The following is a 25152-nucleotide window of genomic DNA, read 5'->3' on the forward strand; positions in this document are numbered from 1 at the left end:
GGCCTTTACGGAACCCACCCTGAGACGGAGCCAGAAGGCCCCGAGACTCCAGTACCCAATGCAAGCGCCGGCTCACCATCCGTTCAAGCAACTTGCAAAGAACGTTGGTGAGGCTAATGGGACGGTAGCTGTCCACCTCCAGAGGGTTCTTTCCAGGTTTCAAAACGGGGATGACAATGCCTTCCCGCCATTGCGACGGAAACTCCCCCTCGACCCAAAGACGGTTGTAAAGATCGAGAAGGCGCCGCTGGCAGTCCACTGAAAGGTGTTTCAGCATCTGACAGTGGATGCCATCTGGCCCAGGAGCGGTATCAGGGCAAGCAGCGAGGGCACTGCGAAATTCCCACTCACTAAATGGAGCATTGTAAGATTCTGGGTGGTTGGTGCGAAACGAAAGGCTCCGACGTTCCATCCGCTCTTTAATGGAGCGGAAGGCCTGGGGGTAATTTGCAGAAGCGGAACTCATAGCAAAATGCGCTGCTAAGCGATTGGCAATGACGTCGGAGGCAGTACAAACTGCTCCATTCAGTGAGAGCGCAGGGACGCTGGCAGGTGGCCGATAGCCGTAGACGCGTCGAATCTTGGCCCAGACCTGCGAGGGAGTGACATGGAGGCCAATGGTGGACACATACCGCTCCCAGCACTCCTTCTTGCCTTGGCGGATAAGGAGGCGGGCCCGCGCACGCAGCCGTTTGAAGGCGATAAGGTGGTCGAGGGAGGGGTGTCGCTTGTGACGCTGGAGCGCCCGCCGGCGATCTTTAATCGCTTCAGCGATCTCAGGCGACCACCAAGGCACAGCCTTCCGCCGAGGGGACCCACAGGAATGGGGAATGGCAGATTCGGCGGCGGTAACGATGCCGGTGGTGACCGATTGAACCACCGCATCAATGTCATCGGTAGAGAGAGGCTCAAAAGCGGCAGTGGAGGAGAACAAGTCCCAGTCAGCCTTATTCATAGCCCATCTGCTAGGGCGCCCAGAAGAGTGGCGCTGTGGGAGTGACAAAAAGATCGGAAAATGGTCACTACCACACAGGTCGTCATGCACACTCCATTGGACAGACGGTAAGAGGCTATGGCTACAGACTGAAAGGTCAATGGCGGAGTAGGTGCCATGCGCCACACTGAAGTGTGTGAAGGCGCCATCATTTAACAGCGAGAGATCGAGCAGCGACAATAAATGCTCAACGATGGCGCCTCGACCTGTTGCCACTGACCCACCCCACAGAGGGTTATGAGCGTTGAAGTCGCCCAATAGCAAGAAAGGTGGCGGCAATTGGGCGACCAGTGCAGCCAGGACATGCTGCGAGACATCACCATCCGGTGGAATGTAAAGACTGCAGACGGTAACAGCCTGTGGCGTCCACACGCGTACAGCGACAGCCTCTAAAGGCGTCTGGAGAGGGACAGACTCGCTGTGCAGAGTGTGAAGGACATATATGCAGACGCCACCAGACACCCTTTCATAAGCTGCCCGGTTCTTGTAATAACCCCGATAGCCACGGAGGGCGGGGGTTCGCATCGCTGGAAACCAAGTTTCCTGGAGAGCAATGCAGAAGAAAGGGCGAAGGCTGATAAGTTGGCGGAGCTCAGCAAGATGGTGGAAGAAACCGCTGCAGTTCCACTGGAGGATGGTATTGTCCATGGCTGAGAAAGGCGTGACGGGATGGGGAAGGCAGATTACGCCGCTGGGTCACCTGCTGCCTCTGATTGAGCACCCGTGCTAGTGTTATCCATGGCGTCTGAGGGACCGGCGAGTTCTAGGTCCTCAGCGGACGCCAGGATCTCCACCTCATCCTCAGACGCAGAGCTGGAAGGTGGCGGTGGGGTGGCTGCCACCGCGAGTTCCTTGGGCTTAGAGCTCTTCTTCTTTGATTTCTCACGCTGCTCCTTGGGTTTAACTGGCTGGGAGGGCTTCACCGATTCAGTCTCCGGGACTGAGGAGGATCGTGAAGCCCGTCGACCAGCTGATTGCGGGCACTTACGCCACTGGCGGTCGTCAGCCTTCCCACTGGTAGAAACCTGGGAAGGGAGGGACCCGAGGGACCCCTTGCGAGCGTGAGAAGCCGAAGAAGTTGGACACTTCTCCGGCTTAGAAGCAGGGACGGACGTCCCTGATGGGGGGGATGGTGTTGCCCCTGAGGTAGGTGGCGCAGGAGCAACCCGGTGGGTAGAGCCCCCCACTGGCAAGGGGGCAGGAGGAGTCTTACTGGTTATCGAGCTGGCTGCAAGTCGTGAAACTGATGGGGCGAGCACAGGTGTTGTAGCGGCTGCGTAGGATGACGTCATTCGCACGGGATGTAATCGGTCGTATTTCCGCTTGGCCTCAGTATAAGTCAGTCGGTCCAGGGTCTTATATTCCATGATTTTGCGTTCTTTCTGGAAGATGCTGCAGTCTGGCGAGCAAGGCGAATGGTGCTCCCCGCAGTTGACACAGATGGGAGGCGGGGCACATGGAGTATCGGGATGAGACGGGCGTCCGCAATCTCGACATGTGAGGCTGGAAGTGCAGCGGGAAGACATATGGCCAAACTTCCAGCACTTGAAGCACCGCATCGGGGGAGGAATATAGGGCCTGACGTCACATCGGTAGACCATCACCTTGACCTTTTCCGGTAACGTATCACCCTCGAAGGCCAAGATGAAGGCACCGGTAGCTATCTGATTTTCCTTCGGACCCCGATGAACGCGCCGGACGAAATGTACACCTCTGCGCTCTAAGTTGGCGCGCAGCTCGTCATCAGACTGCAAAAGAAGGTCCTTATGGTAAATAACTCCCTGGACCATATTTAAACTCTTATGCGGTGTGATCGTAACAGCAACATCCCCCAACTTGTCACAAGCAAGTAACCGTCGTGACTGGGCAGAGGATGCCGTTTGGATCAGGACCGATCCAGAGCGCATTTTTGACAAGCCCTCCACCTCCCCAAACTTGTCCTCTAAATGCTCGACGAAGAACTGAGGCTTTGTTGAGAGAAAAGACTCCCCATCAGCTCTCGTACAAACTAAGAATCGGGGCGAATAAGTGCTACTGCCATCCTGAGATTTACGTTCCTCCCACGGCGTGGCCAGAGAGGGGAACGTTTTCGGATTGTACTTTTCAGCATTAAAGTGAGCCCGAGAACGCTTAGAGACTGCTGGCGGCTGGCCGCCAGCGAGAGATGATGTACCACGCTTCATTGCGGGTCATCCGCCCTGATGCCACCTACTCCGACCAAGGGCCCTCCCCACGGGCGCCACCCAGCCACAGCAAAGGCCACCTGGCAGGATGGCCATTGCCGGGAGTCCTGATGCCCCAGGGAGATGGGCATCTACTCCTTGGCATACGTGGGGAGTGAACGGCGCAGGCATCAGTAGAGCGATCCCTGTGTTGTCAGGGGGCTACAACCAAGAGGGTACATGGCGGCCCCACCACAACGGACTGGCTACCGTGCTGGATCTTAGGTGCAAAAATGGCCAAGGTCGTCGTCACAGTTAAAAGAAACACTGCAGAGTGCAGCGTGGTAATCGCCCAAGAGATCGAAAACGAGCGGGACACCATTGCAACGACGAGAAAGACGGCTATAGGTCTAATTGCACGAAGGATACAGTGCACCACGTAAGGTGCCCTTCCCCAAATGGCTCGCTCTTCGGAATAATTTAGAAAGATGGAGGTCAAACCCGAGAGGGGACCATCACATAAGGCCGAAACGTTGGAGACTCCTTTGAGTCGCCTCTTACGACAGGCAGGAATACCGCGGGCCTATTCTAACCCCCGAACCCGCAGGGGGGGCGGTGACCGGCGAACATCAGCCGAACACTGACGGTACGACGAGTAAAATGTCTTTTGGGGGGACACATTTTTTAAACTTCAACTGCACAGATGCCTCATAGTCAGTGAGGTAGTTTCGCTGAGATCTACCCCTCCCACCTCTCCCGTCAACACTCGTCTTGTACTCTTGTTTCGCCTGTCTCCTCTCGTCCATCCACTGTGTGCCCAAACCATCTGAGCACACCTTTCTCAGTACTGGACACTTCATTTGTTTCATTCCACAACTCCTCCTAAAATTAACTTACAAGAGAACCTCCAAATCGCACCCCCCTCAGATTTAGTTATAAGTTGGCACAGTGGATAGGCCTTGAAAAACTGAACACAGATCAATTGAGAAAACAGGAAGAAGTTGTGTGGAACTGTGAAAAAATAGGCAAAATATACAAACTGAGTAGTTCATGGGAAGATATGCAGTATCAAGGACATTAGGAACGCAGGAGCGCTGTGGTCTCGTGGTAACGTGAGCAGCTGCGGAACGAAAGGTCCTTAGTTCAAATCTCCCATCGAGTGAAAATTTTAATTTTTTCTTTTTAACACTGCTGCTCCCTATGTGTTACGCAGTGTTTATGGCTACACTGCAGAGAAATACCTTAAGAAAAGACTTCCTTACACTTAGATCTACACCGATGTTAACAAATTTCTCTTCTTTAGGAGCGCTTTTCTTGGCATTGGCAATCTACATTTTATATCCTCTATACTTCGGCCATCGCCAGTTATTTTGCTGCCCTAACAGCAAAACTCATCTACCACTTTAAGTGTCTCATTTCCGAATCTATTTGCATCACCTGAATTAATTCCACTACATTTCATCATCTTTGTTTAGTTTGTGCTGATGTTCATCTCATATCCTCCTTTCACGACACTGTCCATTCTGACAAACTCTTATGTTTTCATCACTTTTTTGGGAGTGATTATCACATCCACAAGAAAACCTAAATCGGGCAGGGTAGAAGAATCTTTGTACCCATTCGCCAAGTGTACAAGTTAGGTGGGTCGACAACATATTCCTGTCATGTGACGCACATGCCGTCACCAGTGTCATATACACTCCTGGAAATTGAAATAAGAACACCGTGAATTCATTGTCCCAGGAAGGGGAAACTTTATTGACACATTCCTGGGGTCAGATACATCACATGATCACACTGACAGAACCACAGGCACATAGACACAGGCAACAGAGCATGCACAATGTCGGCACTAGTACAGTGTATATCCACCTTTCGCAGCAATGCAGGCTGCTATTCTCCCATGGAGACGATCGTAGAGATGCTGGATGTAGTCCTGTGGAACGGCTTGCCATGCCATTTCCACCTGGCGCCTCAGTTGGACCAGCGTTCGTGCTGGACGTGCAGACCGCGTGAGACGACGCTTCATCCAGTCCCAAACATGCTCAATGGGGGACAGATCCGGAGATCTTGCTGGTCAGGGTAGTTGACTTACACCGTCTAGAGCACGTTGGGTGGCACGGGATACATGCGGACGTGCATTGTCCTGTTGGAACAGCAAGTTACCTTGCCGGTCTAGGAATGGTAGAACGATGGGTTCGATGACGGTTTGGATGTACCGTGCACTATTCAGTGTCCCCTCGACGATCACCAGTGGTGTACGGCCAGTGTAGGAGATCGCTCCCCACACCATGATGCCGGGTGTTGGCCCTGTGTGCCTCGGTCGTATGCAGTCCTGATTGTGGCACTCACCTGCACGGCGCCAAACACGCATACGACCATCATTGGCACCAAGGCAGAAGCGACTCTCATCGCTGAAGACGGCACGTCTCCATTCGTCCCTCCATTCACGCCTGTCGCGACACCACTGGAGGCGGGCTGCACGATGTTGGGGTGTGAGCGGAAGACGGCCTAACGGTGTGCGGGACCGTGGCCCAGCTTCATGGAGACGGTTGCGAATGGTCCTCGCCGATACCCCAGGAGCAACAGTGTCCCTAATTTGCTGGGAAGTGACGGTGCGGTCCCCTACGGCACTGCGTAGGATCCTACGGTCTTGGCGCGCATCCGTGCGTCGCTGCGGTCCGGCCCCAGGTCGACGGGCACGTGCACCTTCCGCCGACCACTGGCGACAACATCGATGTACTGTGGAGACCTCACACCCCACGTGTTGAGCAATTCGACGGTACGTCCACCCGGCCTCCCGCATGCCCACTATACGCCCTCGCTCAAACTCCATCAACTGCACATACGGTTCACGTCCACGCTGTCGCGGCATGCTACCAGTGTTAAAGACTGCGATGGAGCTCCGTATGCCACGGCAAACTGGCTGACACTGACGGCGGCGGTGCACAAATGCTGCGCAGCTAGCGCCATTCGACGGCCAACACCGCGGTTCCTGGTGTGTCCGCTGTGCCGTGCGTGTGATCATTGCTTGTACAGCCCTCTCGCAGTGTCCGGAGCAAGTATGGTGGGTCTGACACACCGGTGTCAATGTGTTCTTTTTTCCATTTCCAGCAGTGTAGAATATATCAGACATGTTTTCCTGTGGAGGAATCGGTTGACCTATGACCTTGCGAGTAAATGTTTTCGGTTCCCATTGGAGAGGCACGTCCTTTCGTCTACTAATCGCACGGTTTTGCGATGCGGTCGCAAAACAAAGACACTAAACTTATTACAGTGAACAGAGACGTCAGTGAACGAACGGACAGATAATAACTATGCAAAAATAAAGAAAGTAAACTATTCACTCGAGGGAAGACTTGAACCAGGGACTTCTCGTTCTGCAGCTGCTCACGTTACCACTGGACCACGCCGCTCCTGCGCTCACATTGTCATGATGTTGCCTATGTGGTCCATGGACTACTCAGTTTGTTTATTTTGCTTATTTTTTCACAGTTCCACACAACTTCTTCCTGTTTTCTCAATTGATCTGTGTTCAGTTTATCAAGGCCTATCCACTGTGCCAACTTATAACTAAATCTGAGGGGGGTGCGATGGGGAGGTTCCCTTGTTAGTAAACATTATTTACAGTTTTAGGTCCTAGTTAAACTATAGGTACGTCGAATAAAACTTGATATCATACGTAAGAACGATATTATACATTAATAAAAGTACTGTATATTAATAAAAGGTAAGCAAAAAACTGATTCATAACAAAGAGTGACGGATGTCGTTAACTTTAGGCACGGTTCCATCTTCTTATCAATAATACGACTTCTCACGAGGCGAAACGATTGTTAGCATGAATACGTAGAACCGAATACGAAAAGAACAGGAAACACTAATTCTTGCGGCTGATTGTGAGTCATGAATGCGGTTCTAGGTGTTAAAAACTATCTTTTACACTTTTTGAGAACATTTCTCGTGGACAACACTGGTCTGGCTAAAAGTACTTTTAAGAATAGACAGAAACGGTCTCGACCGCAAAAACATTTATTTTGATGGTAACCGAGTTCGGTCAGTTTTTGAACATCTTCAGACCGTCACATCACGATGGTAGGCTTAGAAAAGGTAAAGGCACCAGAGAGGTAATTCTGACGTTCCGGTTGATGATGGAAGCAATACTAAAGAAAAATCAAGACACTTTCATAGGATTTGTCGACCTGGGGAAAAAGCGTTCGAGAATGTAAAACGGTGCAAGATGTTCGAAATTCTGATAAAAATAGGAGTATGCTATAGGGGCAGACGGGTAATATACAATATGTGCAATTGTTTTCACCTATTGCGACGATCTCCTAACAAATGATCAGGCTAGTAAGTACTACATTTAAATCTTTTATGTTATTATATTATACTTGCTGACATGTTCCACACCCACGAGAAAGATTTCCTTTTTTGAGTCTATGGAACTAAAACTGAATCTAATCTAATCTGATTTAATGAAGAGGGAATAATAAGAGTGGACCATGAAGAACAAAGTGCTCGGATTAAAAAGGGTGTAAGACAAGGATGTAGTCCTTCCCCCTACTGTTCAATCTCTACATCGAACAAGCAATGATGCAAATAAAAGAAAGGTTCAGGAGTGGAATTAAAATTCAAGGTGAGAGGGTATCAATGATACGATTCGCTGATAACATTGCTATCCTGAATGAAAGTGAAGAAGAATTAGAAGTTCTGCAGAACGGAATGAACAGTCTAATGAGTACAAAATATGAAATGAGAGTAACTCGAAGAAAGACGGAAGTAATGAGAAGTAGCAGAAATCAGAACAGCGAGAAACTTATCAACATTGATGGTCTCGAAGTAGTTGAAGTTAAGGAATTCTGCTACCTAGGCTCTAAACTAACCAATGACGGAAGGAGCAAGGAGGACATCAGAAGTAGACTTGAACTCGCAAAAACGACATCCCTGGCCAAGAGAAGTCTACTAATATCGACCTCAATTTGAGGAAGAAGTTTCTGAGGATGTACGTCTGGAGTACAGCATTGTATGGTAGTGAAACATGGACTCTGGCAAAATCGGAACAGGAGAGAATCGAAGCATTTGAGATATGGTGCTACAGACGTATGTTGAAAATTAGGTGGACTGATAAGGTAAGGGATGAGGAGGTTCTACGCAGAATCGGAGAGGAAAGGAATGTGTGGAAAACACTGATAAGGAGAAGGGACAGGATGATAGGACATCTGCTAAGACATGAGGGAATGACTTCCATGGTACTAGAGGGAGCTGTAGAGGGCAAAAACTGTAGAGGAAGACAGAGATTGGAATACGTCAGGCAAATAATTGAGGACGTAGGTTGCAAGTGCTACTCTGAGATGAAGAGTTTAGCACAGGAAAGGATTTCGTGGCGGGCCGCATCAAACCAGTCAGTAGACTGATGACAAAAAAATGGTCGTGGCGGCGTGACATCAGTGGAGTTGCCACACGCCATCCCACCGCCTACCAACGAGGATGGTCAAAAACTGTCCGGAACTGATTGCAATCAAAATAAATGTTTTTGTGGCCGCGATTGTGTGTCCATTTGTAAAGGAAGATCTCGTCTCTTCGGAGCAGTCGCCTAAAGATAAAGACACAACAGATAACCATGTAAAAATAGAAAGCAGAAAACCTGTCGTATCGTCGCTTACCTTCAAGTGTTATTACAAAGCTTATATTTCTTTGTCACTCACGTCGTCTGTTTCACTTATTTCGGATTCTTGTCAAATCGCTTCCCAAATAATCCCCTGCTGCGCTGAGCTGACAAGGTCGTGGGATAGCAACATGCACACATACAGACGGCAAAACGGCAGTGCACTGGCGGAGGTCTCGTTTGTATTCGCGTGACTCGTGTGAAAAGGTTTCCGACGTGATTAATGGCCCTACGGCGGAAATTAACAGGCTCTGAACGCGGAGTCGTAATTGGAGATAGGCAAATGGGACATTGCACTTCGGAAATCGTTAGTTAATTCAATATTCCGAGGTCCACAGACTCACGAGTGTGCCGAGAATACGAAAATTTAGGACAACGCAGTGAATTAATGACCGAGAGCAACGGCGTCTGCATAGAGTTGTCAGTGTTAACAGACGAGCAACACTGCGCGAAATATTGCAGAAATCAGTGTGGGACGTACGACCATTGTATCCGTTAGGACAGCGCGGCGAAATTTGGCGTTAGTGGGCTGTGGCAGCAGGCGACCGACGCGAGAGCCTCTGCTAACGGCACAGACATCGCCTGCAGCGCCTCTCCTTGGCTCGTGGCCGTATCGTTTGGACCCCAGACGACTGGAAAACCGTGGTCTGGTCGGGTCAGTTCCGATTTCAGTCGATGAGAGCTGATGGCAGGGTTGGAGTGTGGCGGAGACCCCACGACGCCGTGGACCCAGCTTGTCCAGTGCAAGTCGGTTGTGGCTGCGTACGTTGTGGGTTGCGTTTACATGGATCTCTCACTGAAAATAATTACCCCGGAGTTCGACTACTTGGGGACCATTCACAGGTACCCATCGAGTTCACGTTCGCGAACAACGATGGAATTTTTGTGGGTGACATTGCCCCATGTCACGTGGCCACAGAACATTCTAGACAATTTGAGTAAATGGTTTGAGCACTGACATCGCCCGACACGAATCCCATCGAACATTTATGGGACGTAATGGAGAGGTCAGTTCGTGTACAGAATCCTGCACCGGCAATACTTTCGCAATTACGGACGGCTGCACGGGCAGTATTTCCGCAAGGGACTCCCAGCGACTCTGAGTCGAGTTGCTGCACTAAAGCAGGTGCGACACGATACTAGGAGGCGTCCCCTCTACATGGATACTCTGCAAATCACATTCAAGTGCCTGGCAGAGAGTTCATCGAACCAACTTCACAATTCTCTATTATTCCAATCTCGTACAGCGCGCAGAAAGAATGAACACCTGTATCTTTCCGTACGAGCTCTGATTTCTCTTATTTCATCGCGGTGAACGTTCTTCCTTATGTAAGTCGGTCTCAACAAAATATTTTCGCATTCTGAATGGTTCAAATGGCTCTGAGCACCATGGGACTTAACATCTATGGTTATCAGCCCCTAGAACTTAGAACTACTTAAACCTAACTAACCTAAGGACATCCCACAACACCCAGTCATCACGAGGCAGAGAAAATCCCTGACCCCTCCGGGAATCGAACCCGGGTCGCATTCTGAGGAGAAAGTTGGTGATTGTAATTTCGTGAACAGATTCCGTCGCAACGAAAAACGCATTTCTTTTAATGATTTCCAGCCCAAAACCTGTATCATTTCTGTGACACACTCTCCCATATTTCGCGATAATACAAAACGTGCTGCCTTTCTTTGAACTTCTTCGATTTACTCCGTCAGTCCTATCTGGTAAGGATCTCTCACCGCGCAGCAGTATTCTAAAAGAGAACGGACAAGCATAGTGTAGGCAGTCTCCTTAGTAGGTCTGTTACATTTTCTTACTGTCCTGCCAATAAAAGACAGTCTTTGGTTAGTCTTCCCCACAACATTTCCTATGTGTTCCTTCCAATTTTGTAACAGAAGTTTAACGAGATCCTTTTAGCACTCATGTGGATGACCTCCAAGTTTTCGTTATTTATGGTCAACTGCCACTTTTCGCATTATTCAGATATTTTTTCTAAATCGTATTACAGTTTGTCTTCAACTTCTGATGACTTAATCAGTCGATAAATGACAGCGTCATTTGCACACAACCGAAGACGGTTGCTCGGATTACCTCCCAAATTGTTTACATAGATAAGGAACAGCAAAGGGCCTATAACAGTAGCTTCGAGAACGCCTGAAATCACTTCTGTTTTACTCGATGACTTTCCGTCAGTTACTACGAACTGTGACCTCTCTCACAAGAAATCCCAGATCCAGTCACATAACTGAGACGATATTCCATGAGCACGCAATTTCACTACGAGCCGCTTGTGTTGTACAGTGTCGAAAGCCTTCCGGAAATTCAGAAATATGGAATCGATCTGAAATTCCTTGTCAACTGCACTCAACACTTCGTGTAGATAAACAGCTAGTTGTGTTTCACAGGAACGATATTTTCTAAACCCTTGACTTTTGTCCTCTCGGTTAGTTAAAACATAATTATTTTCCGTCACCCTGTCTGAGCTGTTTTCCACACTTCAGAAGGAACTATTCCAGGCCGTTAAACGCAACAGATATTCCTTCAGGTGCTTCGCTTTGCTTGTACATTGTCGCGTTAAAAATTATCTCAGGCGCTTTACTTCGAAAGCACAACCCATTTTCGCAGACATCGTCACAAACAGCAAAAGCGGCGCGGCTGGAAGCGAATAATACACGTTGTGCACACCCTCGCAATGCTGCTTCTGTGCGCGGGCCACGGAGTTTCAAGCGCCCCGTACTTCCTGCAAGGGCCGCACTAAGGGCGCCAAAGGGCGTCGTGCGGCTCGCGCACCGCCGGGCTGGAGGCTGGAGCTTCGTCGTAGCGTGGCTGACCACCGCCAGCTGGGAGGCGGCAGCGAGGGACAGAGTGTCAGCGACTCAGCAGCACGAAGCAACGGCGTACGACAGAACACACGCAGCGAGCCGGGGAAAGACACGGCGGAAAGCTGTGGCACGTGTTTGTTTGAGTCGTGTCTCCCGTTTTCCGCTAACATGCCTCATGCTTGGCAAACGCTGTCCAGCGTCTTTGGAGCTATTGCGGCACTTAGCTGCCTGTTTCTCCCCCCCCCTCCCCCCCCCCCCCCCCCCACCGCACATCATGCCTTTATACGGCGTTTTACGTATCTTCGTCTTACGTTTTACGTATCTTCACGCCTAGCGTGATGTAACTTGTTTAGGCTGCGCCGACCTTTTTGTACTCTGATCCCGACGTCCGGCTCATTTTGATTCATTGACGTACTGCTGTTTAGCGGTTTAGTGGTTCTGTCTGGTAACGAATGCTGGGTTCCATGTTCCGGCCTACTTAGTTCAAATGGCTCTGAGCACTATGCGACTTAATTTTTGAGGTCATCAGTCCCCTAGAACTTAGAACTACTTAAACCTAACTAACCTAAGGACATCACACACATCCATGCCTGAGGCAGGATTCGAGCCTGCGACCGTAGCTGTCGCTCGGTTCCAGACTGTAGCGCCTAGAGCCGCACGGCCACTCCAGCCGGCGGCTACTTAGTCCTTATGAAAGTTACGCGAGTACATTTTTCTCTATTTCACATGTTTTCAAAAGATTTTTTTTTTTCGATTTCTTGATGTTACAGCATATTTTATACAATCTTTTACTCTTCCATGATTCACAGTTATACGGATGTCATCTGAAGATAGGTCTTCAGTGCCGCGAAACTTGTGATCTAAGGCCTAAACACATTACAGGTCTACTAAAAGACACTGCCTGTACTACGATTGTCCGTCCTCTTCTTCAGCACTGTTGCACGATCTGGGATCCATACCACATTGGACATCGAAAAAGTTCAAAGAAGGGCAGCTCGTTTTGTATTATCGCGGAATAGGGGAGAGAGTGTCACGGACGTGATACGTGAGTTCGGGTGGCAATCATTAAAAGAACGGCGGTTTTCGTCGCAGCGAGATCTTCCCACGAATTTTCAGTCTCCTACGTTCTCCTGCGAATGCGAAAATATTTTGTTGCCGCCCACCTACATAAGGAGAAATGATCGTAATAAAATAAGAAATCAGCGCTCGCACAGAAAAAAAATGTCCATCTTTTCCTCGCCCTCTTCGGGAGTGCAACGGCAGAGAAATAACGTGAAAGTACTTCGACGAACCGTCTGCCAGGCACTTAAGTGCGAACTGCTGAGTAATCATGTAGGTGTAGACAAAAGATTTAATAAAAACCAGGATCTAGATCCTGGTTTTTATATATATTACAACTCTGTGCAAAAAAAGATAGTGTATGTTTACTACGACTTCTCGTAATATTTGATATGAAACTTTCAGATACTAAAACAAAGGTTATTACTGTAAAAGTGAAAATTCAACACTAAAATGGCATTTAGTAATAAAATAATAGAACTCGTAACAGCGTACTTCACGTGGGAACTTGTATCTCGTAGAAAGCACAATTCGTGTTGTAATATTATAAAGAGAATTTGCTAAAAAAAAGGTTAGAAACGAAATATTGAGAACATTTCCGCGTGTCACATCAAACGCAACTCGTACGTGCCAGAATAAAAGTGGCAGAGATAATATTTTTAGTGGCAACTGCAGACTGCCTATCTGACGGCTTTCAGGCGCAACAAAAATCTGGTTGTCAATCTCTATATGTGAAAGGAAGTTTCCTGACGGATTCACCGATCGCCAAGCCCAGGGACAGAAACCTCAGATTCGAGAAGGGTGTTGATCTTATATTGTAAGCATCGTTCGCCGGCCGCGGTGGTCTAGCGGTTCTGGCGCTGCAGTCCGGAACCGCAGGACTGCTACGGTCGCAGGTTCGAATCCTGCCTCGGGCATGGGTGTGTGTGATGTCCTTAGGTTAGTTAGGTTTAAGTAGTTCTAAGTTCTAGGGGACTTATGACCTAAGTAGTTGAGTCCCATAGTGCTCAGAGCCATTTGAACCATTTGAAGCATCGTTCACGAACGGATTTTTCGAAATTCCACCCTTAAGAGTGAGATAGGGGATGAAAGTTTGTATGGAAATTTCACCACAAGAACTAAAGAGGCGAGATTAACAGAAACCTCCCACTCCAGCTGCGAGAATCGCTTTCTGGTCGGAAGTGCTTCTATGGGCTTAATTAGCGTGAAAAGTTTGGAAAGCGTTGCAATTTGTGAACGAAATCACAGAAAGCTAATTAACAGTCACCACGACAGATTGGCTTTATCAGAACTGCACAGAAAAATAAACGACTCTCTGGTACATTAACTTTTCAGTAGGTCTAACATATGTTTACGAAAATAATTTTGTTGTTATCACTACACGAACGCGAGCGAAGCAAGGGACGGTAAGCTAGTATTGCATATTATTACTGACCGAATTTTGAAATTTAAAATGCCATCACAATCTGCTCATTAAGAATCTAACCTTATGTTAAAAGTTTAAAACATCTTGAGGACCGAAGATCACGAGGCGCAAAAGTACCCAAACTACAGTTTATTCGCCCAGTGTTTGAGAACAAGAGCAGTTGGCAACTTCCAAAACACTTTAAACATAATTTCAAATCTTCTCTCGACCTTTTCTCGCTTACGTGCTTAAAGTAAAATATTTAACACATTATCTCATTCGTTAAGTAACCACAATTTTGAAGCTGTTTCGTACATGGGAGTTTCATTCTTTAAACAGTTGTGAGTTTACTGGTTGTTAGTGCCACTGTAACACAAATTTCTTTGGACATACGAAGATGGAATATTCACGAAAAAACTGTGAGACAAAAAAGAATTGGTCCACGTTTTCTTTTTCTTTGACTTGCTATATAACGCTGTTAAGGTCCTCATGCAACTATTCAGTGTTATTTGACATAGGGTCCACTGCCTGTACTTATCTGTATATGGTCGACCTCAAAAACACCAAGAAAGTTCCGAATGTTGTTCTGGCGTCTTTTGCGAGTATTTAATACAAGCTAACCGTGATCTCCGGTGCCTCGTTAGAGATTAGTGGTACAAATACGATTTATTCGGCTTAATACCCGGGTTACCTTCGTTTCTGTCAAAATCTCACCACAACAGTGAAATTGAGAGGAAGGCAACAACTCTCGTCTGCAAACGTACTCCCAGGAGTGATGTTACAGGGTCGTTACTGTTTGAGGCACACATATCTCATCTAGTGGATAGCGCGGAAAACTCCATGAGGAAATTTGGTGTTAAGTTCCTATGGGACAAAATTGCTGACGTTATCGGTCCCTAGGCTTACACACTACTTAAGCTAACTTGAACTAACTTACCCTAAGGACAACACACACACACACACCCATCACGAGGGAGGACTCAAACCTTCGACGGGGGGAGGCACGCGAACCGTGACAAGGCGCCTCAAACCGCGTGGCTACCGAGCGCGGCTCCATGAGGACAGATGGCTCGTGCACACACTGGCAGGTGAACGAGCCTGAACGTGAACTGATGTGACGTCATGCCCATCAACAGGCCAGGAGATCAGTTATTGATCGATTACAGTACTGGCTGGCAATTCACGACTGGGAACAGGAATTACCGCAAAATGCCTAGGAATAATCATCCGGGCCAAACAAACGTCCAGCGGCCTCATAAAAGAAGTAGTGACAAATGTAAATACCAGGTTGAGATTCACTGGAAGAATCTTAAACAAAAATGTATTAACCCACGAAAAAAAAAGTGTTTTACAAAACACTGGCACGACTGCATCGTGGCTCTTGTTCATCAGCCCGCGACCTCTGCCAAGTGCGGCTGGTGGACGGGATGGAGAAGGCCGAGTGAGGAGCGGGCCCCTTCTCCTGGTATGAGATGTTCAACCAACTGCAGTGGCAGGCGCTACAAGGGAGGCGATGTTCATCATGGTGGGGCAGGGGCAGGGGGGGGGTCTGCTGTTGAGAGTCAGGGAGAGAGAGAGTGACACCAGAGTCGCGCTCAGAGAATGTCCCGCGTGTCAGGAGCCACGTGTATCAGAGGACAGTGACTAGTGCGTTTGTTTGAAGTGATATTTAACTTCCATTTTTTCTGAATATCTATGTTAGGAAGCGATTCATGAACTCTACAAACATTGCCGGCCGAAGTGGCCGCGCGGTTCTGGCGCTGCAGTCTGGAACCGCGAGACCGCTACGGTCGCAGGTTCGAATCCTGCCTCGGGCATGGATGTGTGTGATGTCCTTAGGTTAGTTAGGTTTATCTAGTTCTAAGTTCTAGGGGACTAATGACCTCAGCAGTTGAGTCCCATAGTGCTCAGAGCCATTTGAGCCATCTACAAACATTAATGAGATAAAAAAATAGACAAATCTCTTTCACACAAGACAATATCTTATTATTAAACTGTTGTATATACTTTTAAGACTTCTTCGTGTCTCTGAATGACTTCATAAAGTGAATCTGTGAAACAGATGTTTCACATTTAAAAGATGTTAAAAATATTTTCTGTGTAGAGATTACGTCATTTAACCGTCCTTTCAGTGCAAACGATAGTAAAGTTGTTGTTGTGGTCTTCAGTCCTGAGACTGGTTTGATGCAGCTCTCCATGTACTCTATCCTCTGCAAGCTTCTTCATCTCCCAGTACCTACTGCAACCTACATCCTTCTGAATCTGCTTGGTGTATTCATCTCTTGGTCTCCCTCTACGATTTTTACCCTCTACGCTGCCCTCCATTACGAAAATGGTGATCCCTTGATGCCTCAGAACATGTTCTACCAACCGATCCCTTCTTCTAGTCAAGTTGTGCCACAAACTCCTCTTCTCCCCAATCCTATTCAACACCTCCTCATTAGTTATGTGATCTACCCATCTAATCTTCAGCATTCTTCTGTAGCACCACATTTCGAAAGCTTCTATTCTCTTCTTGTCTAAACTATTTATCGTCCATGTTCCACTTCCATACATGGCTACACTCCATACAAATACTTTCAGAAACGACTTCCTGACACTTAAATATATACTCGATGTTAACAAATTTCTCTTCTTCAGAAACGCTTTCCTTGCCATTGCCAGTCTACATTTTATATCCTCTCTACTTCGACCATCATCAGTTATTTTGCTCCCCAAATAGCAAAACTCCTTTACTACTTGAAGTGTGTCATTTCCTAATCTAATTCCCTCAGCATCACCCGACTTAATTCGACTACATTCCATTATCCTCGTTTTGCTTTTGTTGATGTTCATGTTATACCCTCCTTTCAAGACACTGTCCATTCCGTTCAGCTTCTCTTCCAAGTCCTTTCCAGAATTACAATGTCATCGGTGAACCTCAAAGTATTTATTTCTTCTCCATGGACTTTAATACCTACTCCGAATTTTTCTTTTGTTTCCTTTACTGCTTGCTCAATATACAGATTGAATAACATCGGGGAGAGGCTACAACCCTGTCTCACTCCCTTCCCAACCGCTGCTTCCCTTTCATGCCCCTCGACTCTTATAACTGCCGTCTGGTTTCTGTACAAATTGTAAATAGCCTTTCCTTCCCTGTATTTTACCCCTGCCACCTTCAGAATTTGAAAGAGAGTATTCCACTCAACATTGTCAAAAGCTTTCTCTAAGTCTACAAATGCTAGAAATGTAGGTTTGCCTTTCCTTAATGTTTCTTCTAAGATAAGTCGTAGGGTCAGTATTGCCTCACGTGTTCCAACATTTCTGCGGGATCCAAACTGATCTTCGCCGAGGTCGGCTTCTACCAGTTTTTCCATTCGCCTGTAAAGAATTCGCGTTAGTATTTTGCAACTGTGACTTATTATTAGTAAAGTACCTAACTGAATCAGAATGCTTAAATACGGAAGCTTTTTGTTTTGTCCCCGATCTTTATATGCGCCAGTTTTGTTTTGATTCCAATTAAATTGTTACTTCCGCAGAAATTCCAGTCACATTCATTTTACGACGTATGATATTATTTCCGGATTATGTTTTCCGAAGGGAATACTTTTCCTCTTTTCGTGGTCAATTACAAAAAACTTTGAAATTACCTAACTGTGGGCCGTAGCTGTTTTCAGAGATTAAGTGAACGGAATCAATAGCACAATTAATTATTCATGACTTTTATGGAAACAGATTACGGTAAATTAAAGACAAATAATTTCATCTCTTGGCCGCACTTCTTCTTATAAAGTTTCCTCCAAAGAAAGAATTGCTCAGTATGCGATTTACGTAAATTAAAGTTGCCCGATTATTAGATTTAAATCTAAACTCAATTGTAATACAGTTTGGAGTAGGTTTTTACGAGATTATGTTACAGGAACAGTGGGGATTCGTGTTGCTGCTTGCTCCCACATACGTCTCCGGAAATGAGCGCAACGAAAAACTCGGACTACCGTGAGTCGTTCCAGCCACGCGTCATTCGCACTGGCACCACACGCACCCTCCGCCACACACCGTCCGGCGGCATTAATGGGGGCAAGGAAACAACGAAATGCGAGTGCTTTGTGACGAGTTACTGGAGATGACGGGCCCCTCGTAACAAAATACGCGGAAAAACTCTGACGGACGATTTCGAGTTCAGTTTGCACAATCTATGGACAGTTCGTCTTCGCTAATACAGTCAGTAATGCGAGGTGTTTGTACGTTAATACCATTCAGTATGCGACTCTGCGGATGCAGTATAAAGCAACTGTGCTATTTTTGACAGTGTAATGTGCCACGGCGTAGATGACAGCTAAGATGTAACGGCAAAGCAGACGACCGGCTGCAGTAAGCAAAAATTTCAAGTGGGGAGCACTGAGGGTGGCAGTGAAAGTGCCCGGAACGCTCGGTGGAGGTTTAATAACACGTGTTCTGGTTTACTTTGTGTAATATTCAGTCACAGTTTCCATTAGACAGTACTAGTTGCTCGAAATAAGTATACGATTACTAGGGATGTGAAAACGAGGTTTGGGTAAGCGGAAAGCAGGACAACAGCAGAATGCAAGTAGCGGAGTGAGTGGGGGGCGACACAGAAAGGAAAGTAAGTGCAAGAGGAAATTAATGAAAACAGACATTACCTCTTTCATTCTGCTCACGCCTTGCTTCCACCTACCTGTTTTCCTTACCTTTCTCGTTTCTAGCATACAACTGCAATTCGTCTACACCTTCAGACATACTGTGCAAACCGCTGTATGGTGCACGGTAGAGGGCGCTTCACACTGTCCCATTTATTATGGCTTCTTTACGTAAGGAGCGATGCCTGTGTGCGCCTGTACTTAGTCTAACCTCGTCTCTGCTGTCCCCACGAGGAGGACAAGCAGTTTACTGCTGTATTCCTCACTGAACACCACTTCGGAGGTAGCCTTTAGCCGGGTGGCTGTTGACCGTCAATTACGTGTCTGCCAGGATTGGTGAACAACTTATACAGTCCATCACTTTTTTGCACATCAGGCAATAATGTATAGTATATCAAACGGGAATATCGCGTGAAAAATCAGTATTGGGAAAGGCGAATGGGCGACCTGGATTTGTTGAAAGCGTCCCGGAAAAGAGCAGTGCTTTTGCGAAGGATACAACGTAGAAGCCGGCCAACTCTAGAATACTGTTCCAGTGTTTGGGGTCCTCATCAAACAGGCGTGGAAGCACGAATCGAATGGATTGAGATACGTGATCATAGGACCGTAACAGGCAGGTACGGTCCGTATGAAAGTGTGTAAGTATGCGTCAGTCAGAAAGTGGTCTTTCATCCACAAAGCGTTTTTTGCACGGCTGTCAATGGTAAGCATGTGAAAGATCCTTTCTATCCGATGACGGCAGTTAACCTTCGAAGCGTAAAGTGGATGAAGTAAGACTTTCTGACTGACGCACAATTACGTATTTTTTTTGTTAATAGTCGCAGTCCTCACAACACTGTCCAGAGTAGAAATAATTGATTAACCGGCACACAAACACGAAAGTGTAACAGACATGTTGAGGGAACTTGAACGAAACGGCGTGCTTGCGAGCACCTCTCGGTGGCTGGCTTTTGAAACTTTATTCCAGAGAGGCTGCACCGCGAACGTGGCGCCTCCACGGCTTATCTCCCGCACGGATCGTCAAAATAAGATAAGAAGTCCGTTTCTTCCTCTCTCCGTCATGCACCGTCAGGCGCATTCATTCATTTCGTGAACGGTTCAAGATGTCGAAATGCGGTTTCCGGCAAATGATACCACGCAGATTGGGCTGTAATTTTGACTTTTGTCTAATCCTCTTAAGTCTTCCACCAGCCGAGCTATTGAAGGAAATATAGCTTCTGCTAAATGGAAACATAAACTTTTTTCATACCGATCGAGAGCTTATGAAAATACGAGTGGAGTGATGTAACCTCCATTAATGTCGGCGCGGAAACTTTTCGCAGAAGTGTCCGAAAAGCGGAAGGCGAGAAGGTTTGCGCGGTCCACTTCCCCAGCTGCTACAGCCCTACAGACCGCCGATGTGCAACTCGACATTACGGCAACTGTTATCGCAGAGTATTACCCGATACAGAGCTCCAGCCGCTTCGGAAAACCTAAGTAACAGTGTCCAGCAGCAGCGGTCCTAGCACAGTGCCTTGGGGCGCACCGGGGGTTGCTTTAGGCGTGAGAGGAGACGCCAGCAACTCAGTCACTCGCTATTGGAGTGCTCGTTTTCGAAACAGTTCACTTTGCTGTAGTCTCACACTATTTGAACACGAAATTCCGGTTTGGCCCACCCGTGTCAATTATGATATCAACCGACTGATTTCTTGAGTGGTTGCAGTGAACACCGCCTTACTGTCTGCAACCGAGGCACATAATTCTTATCGAAATACTTTGTGATTATGTCGGAAAGTTAGTTGTTCAGAAAACAAGAATTACAGTACTTACTTTAGTGCCAGTAGAAAACTGGATATTATCTCCATCCAGGATAAAGTCATACGTTCCACTTGTCTGACACAATAATCGTGGTGTTCCTAAAAAAAGTGCAGAAAAAACCAACGTTGTAAAAACAGAAGGCCTGGAACTTTTCCTTTATGCCGTGAGATGAAGACGCTGCAGCATTGGACTGTACTGTTTAGCACGAGAAGCGTGTTTCGGCGCGATTGACGTCTCCAGGTTACGTCAGGTGGTCTCGATATCCACGTGGCGTCTTTGTCTCAGTTGCTGTCACAATACTGGACACGTTTGCTCCTCCGGTGTGGAGCTACAGTAGGTGTTAAATTTTTGCTGGAGCAGTTATTTGTGAAGTCGTCGAATTACGAAAGTTGATTTCGTAATGAGGTTACTTGACAGCTGTGTTGACAGTTGGGTCAGAAGATATGTTACATGGAACACATGCTTTTTTCATACCATTCTAAACCTATGTCAGTGGTATACAGCAAATGTTTCACTCCTACAATTGCTCCACCAACATCAATGGAGCAGACTTGTAGTAGAGTACTGTGACAGCAGCTGAGACATCGATGCCATATGGATATGAAAACCACCTGATACAACCGAAAGATGACAATCTTCATCTGGAACAGGGCAACTCAAAAATACCTGCCTATAACAGCGCGGATACGAAAACTGCGTCTGAATTGAGGATTTCTTGGTACGGAGGACACAACAAGTTAGTTTGGATGAAGAGCAGTCGACAGATGTAGAAGTATCAACAGTCGAGCCTCAGGGAAGTCTGTTGGGACCCCTCTTATACATGCTGCACGGTGATGGCGTTGCAAACAATACTAATAGCAACGTCGGCGTTTACGCAGATGATGTGTCTGTCTCTAATGGAATACTACTAGAAAAGAAGTACGCAACTATCCACGCATCTCTGAATGAGATTGTGAAAGTGATGCCAAACAGCTTCAAATGTTCAGCAATCTAAAACTGTCCATTTCACAAAACTCAAACTGCGTAGTACCTTATGACTATACCACGAGCGCGTCTCAGTTGGAATCGGCCAGTTCACACAAATACCTGGGTGTAACACTTTGTGGAGATACGAAACGGAACAATCGTACAGGTTCGGTTATAGGTACAGGTACAGCTTCACTGGTAGAGTACTGGGGACATACAGTCTACAAATAGCGTTCCTGACAAAGCACTGGTGCGACCCGTAATAGAATATTGCTCAAGTGTGTCGAACGCGTACCAAGTTAGACTTCCAGGAAATAGCAAACGCCGGCCGGGGTGGCCGTGCGGTTCTAGGCGCTACATCTGGAACCGCGTGACCGCTACGGTCGCAGCTTCGAATCCTGCCTCGGGCATGGATGTGTGTGATGTCCTTAGGTTGGTTAGGTTTAAGTAGTTCTAAGTTCTAGGGGACTGATGACCTTAGAAGTTGAGTCCCATAGTGCTCAGAGCCATTTGAACCAAATAGCAAACGTATAAGTTGATAGGTGGAAGTTATGGTGACGTATTTGGAAAACGTGATAATAAAGTCCGTCTTGCGATGGTAATGCAAACTTCGGAAAGACTTCATCACGAGGGCTTCAGTTTGTTATCAGAGAGCCTCCACTAAGAAGTGTACACGTCAAAAATGTTGCTGATTTGTGAATGTTGCTGATTTTTATTGTACTGTATAATTTGCACATTTCGCTTTCCCTGTGGTATCCCACTCGTGTGACTGACCCGAGTCTGCCAAGCACTGCCACTATGAAACGAGAAGAAGGCGACGTGTTGGATTAACCTGCCGCAGAGGGTCTGACGCAGCAGACCACTGAAGATGAGACGTGTGTGTGTGTGTGTGTGTATATCGGGTGAGGGCACTCAACCTTGACGTCATGATCGCCCTTACGAAAATTAGCAGGAACGAATGTCGTTAAAAATACGTACAGTCTTAGCAGTGTTAGATAACAAGAGGGAAAAAGTTTTACATTACTACATTCACTCTTTCTCCACCTCACGCATGGTCGCCCGCACCATCAAACATCCTTGAAGGAAGTCGAACAACGGTCAAATGTTCTGATACTGTCAATTAATACCCAAGGAATTCAATAGAAAAGGCAATGTAACTACACAGGAATATGTAGCTGTCTCATTTTTCTTAAAAAAAAATAATTAAAAGTCCCACGTAATTCGTTCGAATGTCAGTTAAAACAGAGGGCAATTTGAAAATGGTGAACGCCTGACATTGGAAGTAATGTTATATATACGCACACATGGTTGCACTCTTGGATAATAAAACTGAGATCCGACAGCGGTTCTCAAAATGGATTCATTATTTAGAGCCTACTTACAAAGTTTCAGTACCGATATTACTTGAAGAATCTAGGTACACATCACAGATCCCTAAATATCACATCATCTGTTTAGCGGAATACTGAGAAGTGGCGTGACAGAAGACTGTCAAGAAAAATGAATATCCACGTTGAAGATTGGAAGTGTTATATGTGTCGGATGAACTCTGGGAAAATGCGATGCGTTAGTGAAAGAAAATGCGTGCAAGATGTTAGTGCGAGCAATTCTAGAGTACTGTTCCAGTGATGGAGTCCGTATCCAGTAGCTGTCACAGCGGTTACAAGGCCGCAAGGTAGCTGTATACCCAAAACGGAGGTGTGGCAGAGGTGGTCGGAGAACGTTACTGGAAGTAAGACCATCTCGCGGAACGCCGTTGGTTAAATTTAGAGAAGTTGTATTCGAAGGAGACCGCGCGAACATTATGCTGGCAGCTTCGCGTATGTCGGTCCGCCTACGGACCTCAGTGGTCAGCGTGCCTGGCTAGCATTCGGAGGTTTCGAGTTCAATTCCCGGCACTGCCAGGGACATTTTTGCTGGCGGGAAGGGGCTGCGCTCAGCGCTCAGCGACAACGACCGGCAGAGCCGCATCCAAATGACGGCACTGGCACAGGATGGCACGGCGGTCGGTCGATCCCGGTTGGCCCATTTGGAGCAGAACGCGAAACTTTGCTCCGCTTCGTATACCTCGCGTAGGAAGCGTGAGAAAAAGATGAGACATTAAGATGTGCACAGAGACGTACGGTATCATTTTCCTCGCTGAACATACGTATGGAGTCAGAACGAAACTCGATGTTAATAGTGACATAAGATGTATCGTCCGCCATGCACTGTGCTGTGGTTCGCGGAGTATACATGTAGGTGGATCTCGTGCGGTCAGTGAAGGCATACGATTACCCTAATTACAGCGCACACGGAGACGCTGCCGGCCGCTACAGAAGCGGGAGTGCGCCAGAGTGTGGCCGTGTTTACCTGTGAGAGGTCCGGGTCGTCGCGTATCTTGTACTCGAGCGACTTCTCGCCCTTGGCGCTGGCTCTGTCAGCGGCCAGCGTCAGCAGCAGCAGCAGCAGCAGCAGCGCGGTCAGCCTCGGGCCCTCCATCGCCGGCGCGCACTCTCTCCCTGCCTGACTACCCCTCAGCACTCGCCCTACCTAACCCTATCCGCTACTCTGTGACTTGCTCGCGCGCCCACACACCTTCGCCGGCCGCCGTCCGCTGCAGACTGGACTCGTCTCTGCGCCCCGCGGCTTGGCGGCCTCTCGAGGTCGCGCTAGTGCGCGCAGCCGCCGCCAGAGGCGCTGCGCTGCGCTCCGCTCCGCTCACCGCACGGCTGCCAACGTTCCGTTACTTTTTCTTTTTCTTTTTTCCCCTCACCGGCGTGATTGTTGACGGGCAATTTCTAGGCGGGACACGGCACACTCGTAGAGGTGTAGTAAAACATAGGGCAGCAGCGCCAACGGCAAAATTAAACGCTAGATTCCGCCTTCAAATGTTTTGCGCGTCAACATGCCGAATCTGTTGTCCGATTTTAATCGGTTGGAAACCGACGTTAGAAAGCAGGATTTGCGAAGTCGCGTTGTAGGGACGAGTACGGCCTTCTGCGATTTCCGCGGCGTTAGAAAATCTCTGTAGATTTTCCGTGTCCCACGAAAGTGAAATTCTCGTGTGATTATCTATTTTATGATAACCAGAGTTCCAAAATCGCAATATGGGACTCAAATTACATCTTCAAATGAATTGACTATTGTGGAAACTTCGGTTAATACTCTCTCGGCACAGTAGATTTATGTTTATACTACAACTGCATTCATCATAGCGTTTATTTGGTATGACCCACACTAAAAATACATCAAATTACCGTGCTTTACTAATCGAACAAATACTGTATTCTTTTAATGTTATCACGTGTATACAAATGTTCAAAACAATTTCTCGCTTTGCTGTTCCAGCTTCAGAAATGGAAGTTCGGGTTTAATTTCCTCAGTAAATACACACTTTCTTTTTGGAAACCTGGCAATATATCACATCAAGAAAGAAACGTAACTTGTGACTCTAACGGTCCAGAACCAAACAACTGTACGCGGTGACCTGAAGCAATATGCTGGTGATGGTCAAAGCAGTGAGGATATGAAATGCAGAGTGGCTATAGGAATACGAGGAATTAGTGAACATTCAATATAAACTTAAAAGTTGGGAAGTATTGACTGAAGGTATTACTCAGGAAGTGAAACCTGAATGGTGAGCATTTCAGACAAGAAGAGAATAC

The 25152-nt window shown here is 47.2% G+C and overlaps 1 protein-coding gene across 8 annotated transcripts in view; it reads right to left on the reverse strand.

The window, feature by feature from the left end:
- The window catches only part of LOC126428074 (fasciclin-1), a 603451-nt gene extending 579354 nt beyond the window's left edge, over positions 1-24097 (reverse strand). For all 8 annotated transcript variants that reach the window (XM_050089964.1, XM_050089961.1, XM_050089963.1 and 5 more), the window contains exon 1: positions 23858-24097. In XM_050089964.1, coding sequence (XP_049945921.1) covers positions 23858-23986 — 129 coding nt within the window. In that variant the 5' untranslated portion in view covers positions 23987-24097. The remainder of the gene's footprint in view (positions 1-23857) is intronic.
- Positions 24098-25152: the final 1055 nt, after the last annotated feature.

The sequence above is a fragment of the Schistocerca serialis genome, chromosome 12, assembly GCF_023864345.2.
Source record: "Schistocerca serialis cubense isolate TAMUIC-IGC-003099 chromosome 12, iqSchSeri2.2, whole genome shotgun sequence".
NCBI classification, from domain to species: Eukaryota; Metazoa; Arthropoda; class Insecta; order Orthoptera; family Acrididae; genus Schistocerca; species Schistocerca serialis.